The sequence below is a fragment of the Antedon bifida genome, chromosome 1 (assembly GCF_963402885.1).
Source record: "Antedon bifida chromosome 1, ecAntBifi1.1, whole genome shotgun sequence".
In the NCBI taxonomy this organism is placed as follows: Eukaryota; Metazoa; Echinodermata; class Crinoidea; order Comatulida; family Antedonidae; genus Antedon; species Antedon bifida.
Genome location: NC_136226.1, coordinates 18,790,414 through 18,806,782, shown reverse-complemented (window position 1 = coordinate 18,806,782; position 16,369 = coordinate 18,790,414). Strand labels below are relative to the sequence as shown.

Genomic DNA, 16,369 nt, shown 5'->3' with positions numbered 1-16,369 from the left:
TTTTGGAATTTTAAATACGTGTACCCGTGTATTTTTTTGCGTAGCACACTATTTTTATCATGTCAAAAGTTTTTCAATATTATGAAATACACTTCCGTAAAGTTTCATTGAAAAATAAATTTTTTTTCAGAATATATGACCAACCATAAATGTCATAAAATTGCGCTTAACTTAGGCTGCGCGACTCTCGCGTCATAAAACAAAGTTTCCTGCACATATACAGTTAGAGGTCATCTTCTGAGAAAGTCATACGATTTTATGTTGGCAAGAATTATAGATAGTACACGTGCAACAAAATTTTGTGGAAAGAAAAAAGAATAAGATATGAAAAAAAAATGTTCCTGAAATTAACAAGGGGTTATCCGCCAAGTGCCCATAATCAAAAGGCCGACTGGTGGACTAGCATAAAAAAGACAGTAACATAGACTTGGGGCATGCCTGACAGTACTGTTACAATGAATTATTATTTATTATAACATAAAAAATATACAGTAGGGCTTTATTATTTTTTGTCAATTTTGTTTGGTATATTTAATTATAATATTTTTGTTATAGTAGATAGCTATCATTATGTTGTTGGTCTTAGATAGTAAATCATGATTGACAAGGGCATTGCTTAGCTTTTTAAAAAGTTTCTTTTAATACAATACTGTTCACAGTTTTTCCAATGCAATATTGGCAATTGTTACACAATACCTACCTTATTGCTACACATTTATCAAATGGATAATAGGCCTAAACAGAATTAATAAAATACACAATTTCTACTAAATTGTATGACGCCTATGTCAAGATGCAAATGAAAAGATTTATGCAAAAGAGAATCTTTTCTAACATCTGAGGTTTCACCCATATCACTGGTAAAGAAGAAAATTGTTTGATTCGCATTCAGATTCATCTGCAGTTATGGCTAATCAAAATGGTTAATGAAATGTTTCTTTATTAGTCCATGGTTTTCAGTTCTTGGTATCATACCACTGTGATTTGTAATCTAAATTAAGTACATTATTTTTGTTAATACCTAGTTTCTCTTTTTTCATTTGTATATTATCAGCCAACTCTTTCGGTAACTAGTCTCTCAATAACTATTCCTAATAATTGCACTGTGGTTTGATAGTTAACAACCTCAAGACTGTCATTTCGTACATACTATATAAATAAATATATATATACTGGATGAATTTTCATTTAGTTCCTAATTTACAAAGGGGGGTATGAACAATATTTAAAAGCGTAGTGGTATGCAAAATTTATGATGATAATAAATATTTTAAAATTTGTTTTGTATAAAAAAAAAATTCTGTAGTAAAAGTTTTAACAGCAAAAGCTCATTGTATAAGGTATATAGATCAGGATGCCAATGATTTTACGCAAAAGAGAATCTTTTCCAAAATTATTTCAGCATAATATGCTCCCATTCATATTCCCAATGTTTTTTCTTTCATGTCGACAACTGCCTTCAGGTGGTGAATGCTTAAAGTAATTATTACTTATTTTTATCTCCTTTCACATCTAATGTCTAATTTCTTTTATCTCTTTTTTCTAAAGTATAAAATATCTGTTCTATTTTGTTGAATGTGTAGAAAATAAATTAAACAAACAAACAAAACAGTTTATAGGAGGAAGCATGTATTCAGGAATGAAAGTATTCCTGGGACCCTGTGGCCATATTCACCAATCACACTTATTGAGATATTTCCCTTAAATATCAAGTATTTCACTTAACTTAGGGAATTGTATTCAATCAGATGAGATTTTTTTTTAAATTTTAGGGTGTATCCCTTAGCTTAAGTGTGAATAGTGAATATGGCCACAGGATCCCAGGAATTCAAATTCAATGTAGTTTATATAGTATCAGAATAACCAAATCTTCTATTTTCATTAACCACACCCAATTATTGCTCTTTTAACTTTTGTAAATATATTTTGGTTGACATTGAAAAAATGTAAACAATTCAACAACACTTTGCTATGGTATGGACAAATGTTTTATTTTGTTTGTATTTAATATGGTGATGCAAGATTCCATTTGCAAATAATTAGATTACTCTGATTATTATAACAAAGTACCACGCAAATTCATGTCTCTAGAGGGCACTATATAACTTTAGAATACCATATAAATTATACTTTAGTAAATGCTGATTCATTTTTCATTTTTAACGAAAAATTATAAAAGTTTGTATTATGTCAGACATTTACTGATTACTAATAACAGGATGAAAGAAGAATAAAAATGATGCTTGAGAGGTGAAAGGAAACAAGAGGTCTCATTAGGATGTTGTCACTAATTATTAAATTCTTAGGGGGAAGACCAGCTAAGGTGTGTTGTCACGCCATAATGCATTAACATACTATAAGCTAACATCCTCTTAATTCCCCTTCACTAATGTCTATCACCTTTGCACAATTTAGTTGTTTTAAAATTAAATTATGAAATCCAAATTTTTAACCAACCAGAAACTTTGTACAAGTTATGTTGGTTTATGAAGCCTCAGCATTTATAACCACATCTCCTATCACTATATATGTATATATATATTATATAATTGTTTTTTATCATGCATTATTTAGATAGTGATATTACATTCATGTCAACCATAAATATTTTATAAACTTCTTTCTGAATCACCTGCCAAACATTTTATAAATAAAAATAATTAAATATTGTAAGTTTTTATTTGTTATATTACTCATTAAATTTTACAACCATACCAAAGGCAATGTCCTAAAAATAGATTTGTATTTGATTTGCTATTTTAATATTACTCATAGGGTATTGCAACCATATCAATAAATTGTACCATCATACCAAAGGCAAAAAAGATTTCCTCTCAAAACTCATTTCCGACAGGTGATAGATGCTAAATAATAATTTCATCTTCAACCTTTAAGTAATTCGTCTCCCTCTGGCCCCGTGGGTATAAAGCCGATAAATGGCAAATGTTCTGTAAGGTTGCTCTTATAAAATGTCGCCATATTAAAGAAAGTGAATTCAGTTGCGCATATCAAACATTTTCGCATTTTTTGTTTTGTTTTATGTGCATCGAGTGATCATAAACACATACAAATTTCCTAAGCTCTGATTGGTTGCGGACGGATCAAACTACTATTAATTTCCCTGAAGAAACTTCATGCAGACTGGAATGAATACACATGCGCACATTAAAGCGGTAAATTACCATTAGGATAAAAAACTATAATGAATTCAGATGAAGAACAAAGTGATATTACGCAGTCATTTAAATTATGTTGGCATTGATGACATAAATGCCAACACCCAACTACCAAGGAATGGCTAGTTGAATGCTGATGTTACTTTTATGCTACATATTCCTGCAGTGATATATATTAATTTACCGAATCCTGCACATGTTTCTGCACTTGGGATAGCATACATTCAATTTCAGCATATTGCGTTTGCACGATCACAATTTGTCCTGGTGACGAGGAGGTCAAATACAATTTAGTTTAGTAACTTTCCCTTATATACATTTACAGAAATATTAAAAAAATGTTTGTTTTCTCAATGTTCATAGAGGTTATATTTTATTTTATTTTATTTCAACCACATCCAACAGTGAAAAATCGCCAATTACAGGATGCCTTAAAACTCTTTAGATATAAATATAGAATTAAAAGCACATTAAAATACAAAACATGAAACATACATATATTAATAAATCTATGTGTTGTAATCAATTGTTAAAAGTCTTCAAAAAGTTTTGACCTTTTGAATGTAGTGTACAGGTAAAGTAGTAATTGTATCTATAGATCGATATAGGTAGATATGATCTCCCACATTCATTTACATTTTCATTGAGTTTATGTTGACATTTGAAGGTGATTAATTATTGGCAAACAATGTTTAGGAAAATCTATAGATAACTTAAACTGATATATTGAAATATGCATATTGCTAGCCTAAAGGGGCATGACTGCCAATGGTGGTTTCAGTGTGAAAGACTTCCTATCTCTAACAGGTCGAGTACCTTCCCTTCCCTTTGGGAGTGTTACCCAGAAATCATTTAAATACCATTCAGAATAATAAACGCTAGATGACTAAGTAGCCAACAGCAAATCAAGGCGATTAGGAGAATGACCTCTCCACTATGTTATATAAAATGTATTTGTATATAAATAGTAATTTTCAACATAACCACATATATGAGTGAGTTGCCAAGCTGTTAAGAGTGTAACCGTATTCCATAGACTCATTGGTAAGGGGTCGCTGCTCTCTTGCTCCATGAATTTGGTGGTAGAAAAAGTCTTCTCGGAATGACTATAAACTGTAGGTCCGGTGTACACAAAATGCATTTTAAAAAGAAAGTAGTACATCTTGTGAGTCCAAAAGGGTATCTCGCACCACTATCGTGGACAGAATTGACATGATGTGACCTTTAGTTGAAAAGTGTAACATCTAAGTTGGAATCGCAAATGGAAAGTTTCGTTTCAAAATTATAAAAAATTTATTTTTAGTGATACGCAAATAGAGTAAACAAGATTAATGGTGTATGATGCTTTTTTAGCTTTAATTCTACTGAGTTGTTTTTTGCGCTCTATAAAGTCTTATAAAATACATTTAAAAGTAATGTTTATATGATGGGCCTCGTGGTTTTATTGAAAAATCTCAAAAGAACGGTTTACTTTGAAAGAGGTTTTGGTATAGTTTGTTTTTACTCACAATAAAACCAGTTTCTCATTTGTGACTCAAATTGAAACTTGCAATTGTGTTGCAGCTAAAACAAATTTCCACTGAACCGGTTATTAATGAACCTTTATGCACTTTCCATTAAAGACACTTTCCCTACAATTTTTGATGTTTTGTAAAAATAATGAATTTTTACTCATGTAAAAACATTAAACCAGGTCATTCCTTGTCTTAAATGTACGTTTTATGGTAAATTATGATAAAAAGAGACAAACAATACTCACATTGAATTCCTCTCGCGGACTTAGCCTAGATAGCTAGGCTTAGTTTTGTAGGCCTAGCTTGCAAACAGTGGTAACGTACGAACATCGTACGCTAGCTATAGGCCTAGCCTGGCGTTGTCTAGTTTCTGCATTCATTTTCTTTCTTTTTTTGGCAGAATTCCTTAATACAAATTGGGAATGACTCATTTTTTTTCACTGAAAATTACAGTTCTTCCATTTGTTTTGCCTTCATAGGATTGATTTAAAGTGGGTGCATCACAGAAGCAAAACAAACATATCAATCCACACACAATGCATGCTGGGATTTATAGCTGGCCGCTTATGATTAGAGTTTACTTATATTTCACATTTTTACCATTTAAAAACAAAAAGCCCATAGTATTTAAAAATGTATTGTCCCCCAAAATCATGAAAATTTAAGTCAATTTTGCAGTTAATCACTTTTGTAGAAAAAAAAGCAAAAAAATAATGTTTTCACTTATAAAAAGACAAAATATACCATTAAATTCAACCAAAAACCCATTGGCTGGCAGCCAATTTGACTATTTTTTGCTTTAAATTAGTTTTTTTCAAGTAAATATTTTTTTTCGATCCAATTTTTGGTAAAAGTGGACAACTATTATGTGACATATTCAACAAAAAAATTGTTACAAATTATTTTTCAGGGAGACAATACATCTTTAAATTTACACAAAATGTAGTTTGTGACCTAAATTAGATCGAAAAAACTAGGGAATGTAGGTTTAAAGATATATATTTACATTATTCAAATGTTATATATTATTGCATAATTGTTTTTGTATCAAATATTTATTGACACATTTTGTGTGGGTACAATAAATCATGTTTTTCACAAATTAAGAATTCTTACTAATTTCCAAATATCAATGGCAAACTAAATCAACTTTCTCTTTAAACACTGGCAACTAAACTTACAATGAAGGATATTAGAGAGGTTTCGCAACGCTACAAATACGATAACGGATATGTCACGCACACATATTCGTTTTCGTAAGCCAGTATAAATCTGTTTTGCATGGGAACGAAATATTGAGGGTGCCGTCCAAAATATGACTGCGGTAAATTTGAAAGAAGGTACGTGTCGCTTGGCTGCCTAGGCCTAGCGTAACATAAAAGCGAGTGAGTAATCTATTCAGAGGGGACACCTATTATTAAGAGACACTTTCTTGTGAATTGAATGTGAGGAAATAAATGTTTTAACACAACACCCCTATTAAGCGGACACTGTTTTGGATCCAAAAATGTGTCCCCTTAATAGGGATTACTGTAGTATTTTGCAAATCATTCTTTAAGGTCTAGGTTGTAGAAAAATATAATTGAATACAAATTTGCAATTACAACAATCATTGTACCTATTATGACAATGTCTAAAAATAGAATTAGTTAAGGATTTTAAAGATTGTTTCTTTTTCATCAGTCATAATATTCCTATTCAGAGATAATCGGATGGTCATTTCTTGCCAATATTTCATTTTCTTTTTTCATAGGTGATACTGGCGTGATTCCTGTCTTCTCTTGAGATTAGGCCTTTTACAATTAGTATCCGTTTCTAATCCCCAGAACTGTCTCGTCTTCATATAGCAGTTCTAATATCTCTATTTTAACTCAATAAATGAGCAACTGAACATGACTGACCTCAACTCAAAGTAACGCAAAATAGGTTGACATAAGCGCAGTTGAGTGTCATTGCGTTCTACTCAAAGAACTAAATGTAACTGAAAACCTTTAACAAATTTGACACTCATGTGTGGTATGGGTAACCAAGACTAATAGCGATTGCTACATATAACAGCTCATGCACACTGTATGAATCAGTGGGTGGCGCACAGTATTTTAACAAATAGTTACAATTGAATCCATTGTCGACTTTGTGCTTACAGTTATGTTAATTTTCATACAGTTTTTTTTTTTTCAGTAGAAGACTAAGTAATCTTTAATTGAGATGTTTTCTTTAAATTTCACTTACAGTTAATAAATATTGAAGGATTCCCCTTATGGTATTTCACTAAGTGTTTTACTTGGCTGAAGTGTGAAACCAGCCACAGAGTCAGGGTACAATGCTTTTACTTTTTTTCTAGGATGGATTGGAATCGTATGGTTGAGCATCCATTTTGGAAAAGTCAGTTGATTCCTGGAGGTCAAGCACAACCGCTCCAAGGGCCAAATCAATCTGATATAAATAGTAAGGAAAGTGGACAAGCCTCACCAGTAGGTTTAAAGGTAAACTTTAATAATAATTTCATACAGGCTTTTATCTATTTTATCATTAGAGAGCTTTTTCTTTTGAATTGAACAGAACCTGCCAATTTCTCTGGGAGCCTCCCGAATTTCATCCAATCTCCCGAATATTTATTTAAAATGAGTCCCCGAAATTTTCGTTTTAGATAAAAACTTTTTTAAACACTTAACTTTTATTGAAATGCTGGTTGTGTAAGGTTTTGTTATGAGTTTAAAATGCATAAAATATGTCAATACCTCCTGAAATTGTTATCTGGGGGTTGGAACGCGTGTGTTTACAGAATGTACTTTCCATCTTTTTGTTAAAAAATGCATTTCAATTTTCAAACATAAAGACATTCTACATTGAAACAAATTTGATTTAAAGATGTATTGTCCCTTTCACTAATTCCCAAAAAATTAAAAAAAAAATATTTTGAAAAAAAGTTGGTCATTTTGAAGTATCATAATAGTTATTAACTTTCACCAAAAATTAGTCGAAAATAAAATAATTTAACTGAAATACAGACGTTTTTTTGTTCAAAAAATAACTTTGACTTCCAGTCAAAGTTTTCTATCAAAACATATCTAATAATGAAACGCGCTTGTTTGGCTACTCTGTATGCATAATCATAAAACTTCCTCGCGATCTGTGTGAAAATACCTTCTCAACCGTGACGAGTTGTAAACAATCCTAATTAGCATCATGCATAATGCAAACTCGTGGTTTGAAATCTTTGTTTACTTTCGCTCACGACGATTTTCCAGACGAAATGTAATCAAATTAATTTACTTGTTAATTACGTAAACTTGTTGTTTTTGGCTCGAATTTTCGACTTAAATAAACTGTAATATTACTTTGATATGGCCAATTTAAATTTAGAATGTTTTTACCTTCATTTTTTGTGTTTCAAGGGACAATACATCTTTAAAATACACTCAAAATACTAGAAAATTGTGGGGTGGGGGTGGGGAGAAAATGTTATGTTAAAAACAGGTTTATAGTGAATAAACTAATATTTGTTTTAGGAAACCAGCAGATGAAGCATGGTTAAGCATTGAAAATAACTGTATAGCTTATTATATTTTTGTCTTAAATTGTCAATTCTTGCCTCTGGTAAAATACAGGTATTGAAGGATTATTATCTATACCCTATCCTGTGTAATTAAACTCTCATTAGCCGCTATTTGACCCCATTTGTATGACATTCAAGTTCTTTAGTTTAAAACATTTTGACTTTTCCCCCTAGGATATCATTCCTGTTGATGTCATTTGTTATTTATTCCGTTTTCTTCCACTGCCAAATACAAAATTTAAAAAATATATAAACTAGCAAAATTTATTTGAAATTATCTTCGTATAAAAATCAAAATATTAAAAATATTTTTCTATTGTTAGTTTTTTGTAAAATTTTCTTTGCTATTTCTAGTTCAAATATACTACTAACTAGAAAGCCATTTCGAGAGTGCATACCCCGACCATCTCTATGCTCTGCCTACTGTAAAATTCTCCTACATAAGATTTCTCTGGGAAAAAATATATATATAATAATATATACTTGTGTGTGTCTTAATGCTGTTTGTGATTTAGGCTAATTTCACTACAAGCATGTGTATGCGAGTTTGGTGTAATGGTTATGTAACAAGCCTTTCAATTAACAATAGCTTCAGTTGACTAACAATAGAACAGCAACGCGAAAATCAAACGAGTGAATTTGAAAAGAAATAGGTTTTTTTAAACTACTCGCATCAAAAAAGGTGTAGATTGAATCAAATTATGTTTTAAAATTACAAATCACAAATTATAACTCTTGCCTCTTGTACAAAAATGAAGTTTTTTGGACAAGTAGTTCTCGAGAAAATGCAATTTCAGTTTACTTGTTACTTTAAGACTGCTCGCCGTCTTTTGAAAATTGTCTCCTATCTTTTAACACTAGGCGGTCTGAAAATAATATCATTTTTGTTATTTGTGAAGTTATTAATAAACCAATTGTCTTGATTTTCAATAGGCATGGCCTGAAAGTATATACCTATCTACACCAAAAAATTTAGAATGATAACTTGAAAACTGTAGGCGCTATCGTACTAACAAACAAACATACAAACAAACAAATTAAATACTGTACTTGGCAAAATTCTTTTTTAACATACATGGTGTACCGCAAACTTATATCAACATTTTATTTCGCCATGCAAACCTTCAAACAATATGTTATTAGGGTACTTTCCTAAACTAAAATGTATGAAATGAATTTATTCTTTCAGAAAGTAAACCTTGTATCCATGACATCAGATCTAAGTTCTAAAGAGAACTTGAGAATGTCCAGTCCTATCAAATTTAACAGTTCCTTACAAGGCAGTATGGCAGCTAGACCTCAGACTTCACCAGACTTAACAGCAACTAAACAAGCCCAGTTTACTCTAAGGTATTATGCTAATAAAAAAAATAGCATTACAAATGTTTAGCAAATGTTTTGAAAAGGATTTTTATGATACTGTCAGCATTTTTTGTAGAATCTAGTAAACCACTGCCGATCAAGACTTTTACAGTACGTATTAAGTACTGAAGTTGAAAATAAATCAAATAGAAGATTAAAAGGAGCTGGAAAGCACCAAAGTTAAGCAACGTTGGTCCCAGTTGCATTCTGGATGGGAGAAAGTGGTGGTGGTGTATATACCAGAGAGTTATGGTGTAATGATAATATCTGTACCATACTGATTGCATCATCAGGCAAGATGCTTTATTCTCATTGCCTCGTCCTTTGGATGGGAAGTAAGCCTTGTGTACATATATAGTGCATGTTAAAGAACTTGATACACTATTCGCAAAGAGATCGTCACCAGGTGTGCTGATCTGGTAGGCGCTGCACTGCTGGCTGCCATGGGTCCATGGAAGGCATGATACAAAGTTTCCAGTTAAGCTTGAGGACAAAAAAAGAGGAAAACAAATTGTGTCTTATTTATTAGTTTATCAGTACTATGTTACTCTTTATAAAAAAAATTTTCAGTAACAAAGATGATCCTATACACGTGGATATTTTAAATTCATGAATATTTACTTTATAGTTACATACTTATGTGAATTAAAATTAAGTTGAATAAGTTGCAGTACAGTAAGAAAACCCTAGTATGTTATCTCAATAGGACCATATAGTATTTATTTTTACATTAAATATAGTTTGTGACCCTAAATTAGATCTAAAAAAATGTAGGAAATGGGACTTTAAACATAATAAGTCGAAGATTGACAAACCTGGCTGTGCAGGCAATATTTCCAGAAATTAAAGAATGAAAATCACAGACATAATAGTAGGGCGGCCAATGTGAGCTTTTTCATCATGGGGGGCATTTTCTGTTAATAGCAGGCAACCATGTGGAATATATCCCTTATGGGATGACAAAAAAGATAGGGGTGGATGCCGCTCTCAAATTTCAGGTCAAAGGTCATTTTCAAGGTTATAAGGTCAAATATGGTAAAATAGAGGTTTAAGCTGTTTTCAACAACATATAAGCTAATTAAAAGAAATGTAACCATTATTGGATCATTATTGACATATTGCTGCAGATGGTGAAGTTCATCAATTTTTCAACTTACAAGTTTAAAGGTCATTTTCAAGGTCGTAAGGTCAAATAGAGCACAGACCCGTTAATTATCGGTATTAATAATTGAAATAAATATAATTTTCATGATAGCTGGGCTGATGGTTATAGTGTGGTGTCAAAAAGACCAGAATTGTACTGGGAAGATTTTAAACTTTTTGAGTCACTCCTTGTGGGTTGGGAGTAATGGGCGGCATGGGCACATGCCAATATTCGAAATTTTTCTGGGATGGAAGGAGGTAACGCTCTGAGGTGGGTATTTCTTCAAGCACTGGCCATATGGGTAACGGCAAACGATTGAATCACAACCACATGCATGCTTTCTGTAACAACTTCATCTGGCTCTTTAGTTTACATACACATGTAACAAGTTCCAAACTGACAACTGGGTTAGGGGCTTCCAAACGACCCGATTCATTTAGACCACATACTGATCTCTGCCTGATAGTTGGCTCGTATGTTTAGGTTCTATGATGTCTGTATTCACCATAGGTGATTTTTTTTTAATTTTAAGTGTTTCCCGAAGTAGAAATACAGGTACTTAAATATTTATTGAGTGAAGTGAAATACTTAATATTTAAGGGAAATATATATCACTAGTGTTAATGGTATATGGTCACTGAGTCTAGATGGAGGTAGCACCAAAGAGTAGTCTGTTATTATACAGTTATCTGCTCAAGAGTACCATATATTTGGCAATATTAAACTTTAGTGTACACTGTACGTGGAAAGTCTTAATCTTAATCAATTCCATTTACAAGGAGTGGATGCGTTACAAATGATTTCCAGTATGACCTCGTCCCATAACCAGCAAATAATGACGTGCTGCAACCTGTAATGGCATGGAAGCTGGTTAGATTATTCTTAATAGGTTTTCAACCACTTTATTGTTCACTATACTTCATCGTCCATACTTTTGAAGGCTACTGTTACAAAGTGCATATCATTATTAACATCAACTTTCATGTATAATTGCAAGCTCTTTGTTATTGACATAAAGAATGTCTAAAAACTGTGTGATATTTGTTCTCCTCCAAACCGATGAGTGTGGCCCAAAACACATACGGAAGTACAGATTAGTACATTGGGACTATCCTTTCAATCGTGTCACTGCTTTTATCCACCCCTTTCCAATGTAATGATCAAATACAACAAAATGGCGAAATATCTAGGTAACTTGCATAAATACTTGCATAGTCACCAAATGTTTACAGCCATGTTTACTGCATCCTATAGTGCATGGCCATCATGTTTTTACTGTAAGTTTTCTTCTGGAACATCTGTGGGTATTTCAACGCCATCCATCAAGATATGTGAAGTCATATTTGGTTAAAGATATTAAAATTGGGCTATGATCATACTCCATTGGTTGATCAGCAGATTTTCTGTCAGTTTTTATATACTTTATCGAAACAGTTGCCTTATAGAAATGCGCAAAGGTTTAGAGCGATGCTTTCTCAGTGGCTCATGATTCTAAGTTCTACTGTTTTTTTTCTTTCAATAAGTTGTTACTTTAAATATAAGATCTTCCTTATCATCTGTCAGTTCGAAAGAATATTGTGTATTATGTGTGATTCGTGATCAGTCTGACCATGTCATGCAGAACCTATCAATGAATTACAGCGTTTCTTGTTATACCAATGATTCTATTTTGAGTTGATCAATCATCCACTCAGTGTTTAGAATATTGGTTCTGATAGTTTAGATAGGTAAATTTGTTTACCCTTTTAACCTCATTTCTACAACGAATCCAATCGGTTTTTAAATGTGTTGGTGGTTTCAGAAATGACGACTTTGGTTGGCAAACTATTAAAATATATAATTACTAATTGTGAAAAAGTGGATCTCCTATCTGTCCTTTGTGAAAGTTAGGTTTAAAAAGTCTAAGCTGATGTCCTCGTGTATTTCTGCTTAGATTGCATCTTATTTGAAGGAAGTCTTCCTTGGCTACACCCTCGAAATCTTTTGAAAATTTTCAATCAAGTCACCATGAATTCGTCTGTCATACAAGAAACTTTAAACGATCTTCATATGAATAAGAATGGATAGCTGGAATTTGATTTGTCGCATGACGTTGTCCTCTTCAAGTGCGTTTACTTTTTGGGAGAAATGGATTTCATACCTGGACACAGTACGTAACGTAATGTTTGTAAATAACGTTAAAACCGTCTTTATCCATGTGTATATATGACTTCTTAATTACTTAAATTGTTTTATATTTGTTATCACCGTCAGCCATGATAGCATAGAAGGCCTCAAGAAGAAGTCCCCAATTACCACTCCTTCCAACCTTGATAAAGTCCAATAGTTAGAGTTTTTGAAAACAAAGACTCGATACCCAGGTTTCTCTTTCGAGATTTCTTGAAACAACAAACTTCAATAAAAACTTGTATCATTGAAATAATGAAAAAAATGTTTAAATAATTACATTATAGGGGGTCTCTGACCCAAACAAAAACATCTTGACATTAGGTCATATAGGGGGTCTCTGTTTTCGAAATTTTTCTAAAAACAAATTTCTAAATATTATTACATTATTATAGGTAATATTAATAATTTTTCTAAAAACAAATTTCTAAATATTACTGTATTACATTATTATAGGTAATATTAATATTATAGTAAAAGACCAATCTTTTGGCACATATGGCGTTTCATACATATAACACTTGACCTATTTTTTCCCGACAAAAATCAAAACGATGACTGGTGGACAACATGAAAAAGACAAATTTACAACAGACTGGGAAAAGCCTATTTAAAAACTGTGTGTACTTTACAGAAATATGTGAAAACAACATTTTGAGAAAATGACACTTTTATATTTAATTTCCTATGTTTTTATGTGTAAAACTAAATGTTTATCTCATAATTACTATAATATGAGGCATCAGTTGATCTTCAGATATAAGTTTTTGGATAGATCTGATGATTTAGATAATTTTCTGTGAATAAAAAAAAATCCTATATTTTGACCTTGTTTGACCTCTTGACCACATAAACTGACCTTAAAACCCAAAACTGAAGATGGCATCCACCCCTATCGTTTTTGTCACCCCACAAAGGATACATTCAACATGGTTGCCTGCTATTAACAAAAAATGCCCCCCAAACTTTTTATAGAGGACTTTTGTGTATTTGGCCTCTCTACTATAATCATTAATTACCAAAACGACGACGATATACTTAAATTTGAATGCAATTTACTAAAAAAATATTAAAATTTTGGGTATCAGTTGCTGGATCTAACTGGAGATACAAATAAAATAAGCAAAAACCTAAATCAAAAGAATAAAGTAAAACAGCCAGAAAGAAATAGAGGCTAATACTTAACATTACTTAAATTTGTTTGTTTCAGAAGGATGACAGAATAAAAACTTGAGTTTCTGTAGTTGTTAAACATAAAGTTCAATGGTATTATTATTTTCTTTAAATAATGTTTATAATTTTATTACAATACAGTGCTAGACCAAGAAGTTCCATGACAATGCTAGAAGACAATGATAACAACATTTCAAAATCAACAAGAAAATCGACAAAGAACAGCAAACTAAAAACCAAGCAAGCAGGAACTAAGCTCCGGGGAGAGTTACAAAAACAAGTTGATGAAGATGGAAATGAAACCAAGGAATTGATGTTTCAAGTTTGGGATTTGTCAGTTACACCGATTATTGATAACCCTAAGGTTTGATGCATTATTTTTAATAACAAGTATACCCGCCCCAGAGCTGGTTTCAAATGTAATTGAAAACGTCAAATTTATACTTGCCCTTGCTCAGGATGACTTTACCCAAGTTTCAGCTCGATCGGATCAATTTGAAAATGTTGAGATTTGACGACCCAACAAATGGAAACTCGTTTCTTTCTTATACCGAGCCAGTGGTGGCGCCAGGATTTGCCCGACGGGGGGGCCGAATTCCCCGACGGGGGGGCCGAATTCCCCGACCGGGTAGGGGGGCGGGGCCGTACGCGCGAAAGAGGGGGTGGGTTTGGGAGGGGGTATCCCCCTCCTGAGCCTCAGAAAATTTTGAAAAAATAGATGCTTACACACTGTTTAATAGGCTAGAGCAACTAGTTTCCATTACATTTAATAACAATGTTACATAATGTAAATTTAAATAAATCCTTCCTAAATACTCTAATACGGATCTTTTTCGACGAACTAATAATAAACTTTGATCGAAAAACACTTCAAACGAAATGAACATTTGGTAATGCGGCACTCCGAAAATGCCTCGATAGTGCATGTGTTTAGTGTACGACTGTGCTTTGGTGGTCTGTTAACCTCAGATATATACCCTATAGCCGGGTGAATAACTCAATGTAATTTAGTATACAATGATTGCCGTAATCGCCGTGTCTATAACACAAATCAATAAAATGCCAAATCACCTCACACACGTTTTTTCGGCCGTGTACATAGAACAAGACATTTCATGTTTATGTTATGCCTATGAAATAATAATAAAAGAACATCATGTTTCTCGTTTTTTATTGTTTATACTGCATACCATTATATAAAATACCTTCATACGCGAGAAAAAAGTTCACGATATTACCCTCTACTCTGTACGGGGGTGTAAATATACAGGTCCACGCTAACGCTTGCACACGGACCAGGGCGGAAAATGGTGTATTTTTGGAGAGTGATGACGTCAGCATTCACACGAGGAGCGAGCTAAGACAACGTGATGCTGGTAGTGGGAGTGCATGTGTTTTGAAAATAACTCGGTTGTGGGTATTTTCCGAAGATTTTAAATCACGTTTTCTTTTTAAACTCTTGAATTCATAAATAGTAATTAAACTCTTAGCTCTTTCACTTAAGTAGGCCTATTTACACAACTATAGCTCTAGCCTACTCTTCTTAATTATAAGAGTCAAGTGCGTCGAATCTGCGTTTAGCGACGGTCGCGGGTTTGGTGCATCTTTTTTTCCCCTTTAGAATTAAGGTGGGTGGCTAGCCACCCTATTCACCCCCTAGATCGAGATTTATGCGCGAAAAGAAACGTGATCAGACCCTGTTTTATGGTTCGGGCCAACCGCTTCCTCTTTCCCAATCGAACCCCCACCCAAACCCCTTTAATCGACAGCGAACATACACGCGGTACACCAATGGTTATTGGTAAATTGAAACAATTCGTAAACTCAACCGTGAGAACATAACTCGTACCTTTATCCCTGTATGAACGTACGTCGATGCGTAGTTGCAAATGAATCTCCGATTTTCGCCTGGAATCTGGAAAATACACATTTTGGTCCCTGGATGTAATATGATACAGCCCAGATATGTCGACGCGTATACCGCAGTGAGCCGGCCGGGCCATGAAAGATTCGTACAAAGAGACACCGCCAGACAAATGCGTACCACATACTGTTTACTTCGCTGTCAGTGTATCGTATGTACGTCAAAAATAGAATGCCGCAGTTACTTAAAATATATAGTAGTACACTTAATAATGGTTTTATTTTTTACCAGAAAAGAAATGATCATATTTTTCTCCCCGACAATAAGGCCAATACTCCCCGACAGGGGGGCCAGCTTTCCCCGACGGGGGGGCCCTGGCCCCCCTGTCCCCCCCGCTGGCGCCACCACTGT

At 33.1% G+C, this 16,369-nt stretch overlaps 1 protein-coding gene across 1 annotated transcript in view; it reads left to right on the top strand.

The window, feature by feature from the left end:
* Window positions 1–16,369, top strand: part of LOC144844440 (serine/threonine-protein kinase ULK4-like) — a 104,859-nt gene that overhangs the window by 55,792 nt on the left and 32,698 nt on the right. Inside the window, exons 8-10 of the mRNA XM_078701357.1 lie at window positions 7,035–7,176; window positions 9,439–9,599; window positions 14,236–14,458. Of these exons, the coding sequence (XP_078557483.1) occupies window positions 7,035–7,176; window positions 9,439–9,599; window positions 14,236–14,458 (526 nt within the window). The remainder of the gene's footprint in view (window positions 1–7,034; window positions 7,177–9,438; window positions 9,600–14,235; window positions 14,459–16,369) is intronic.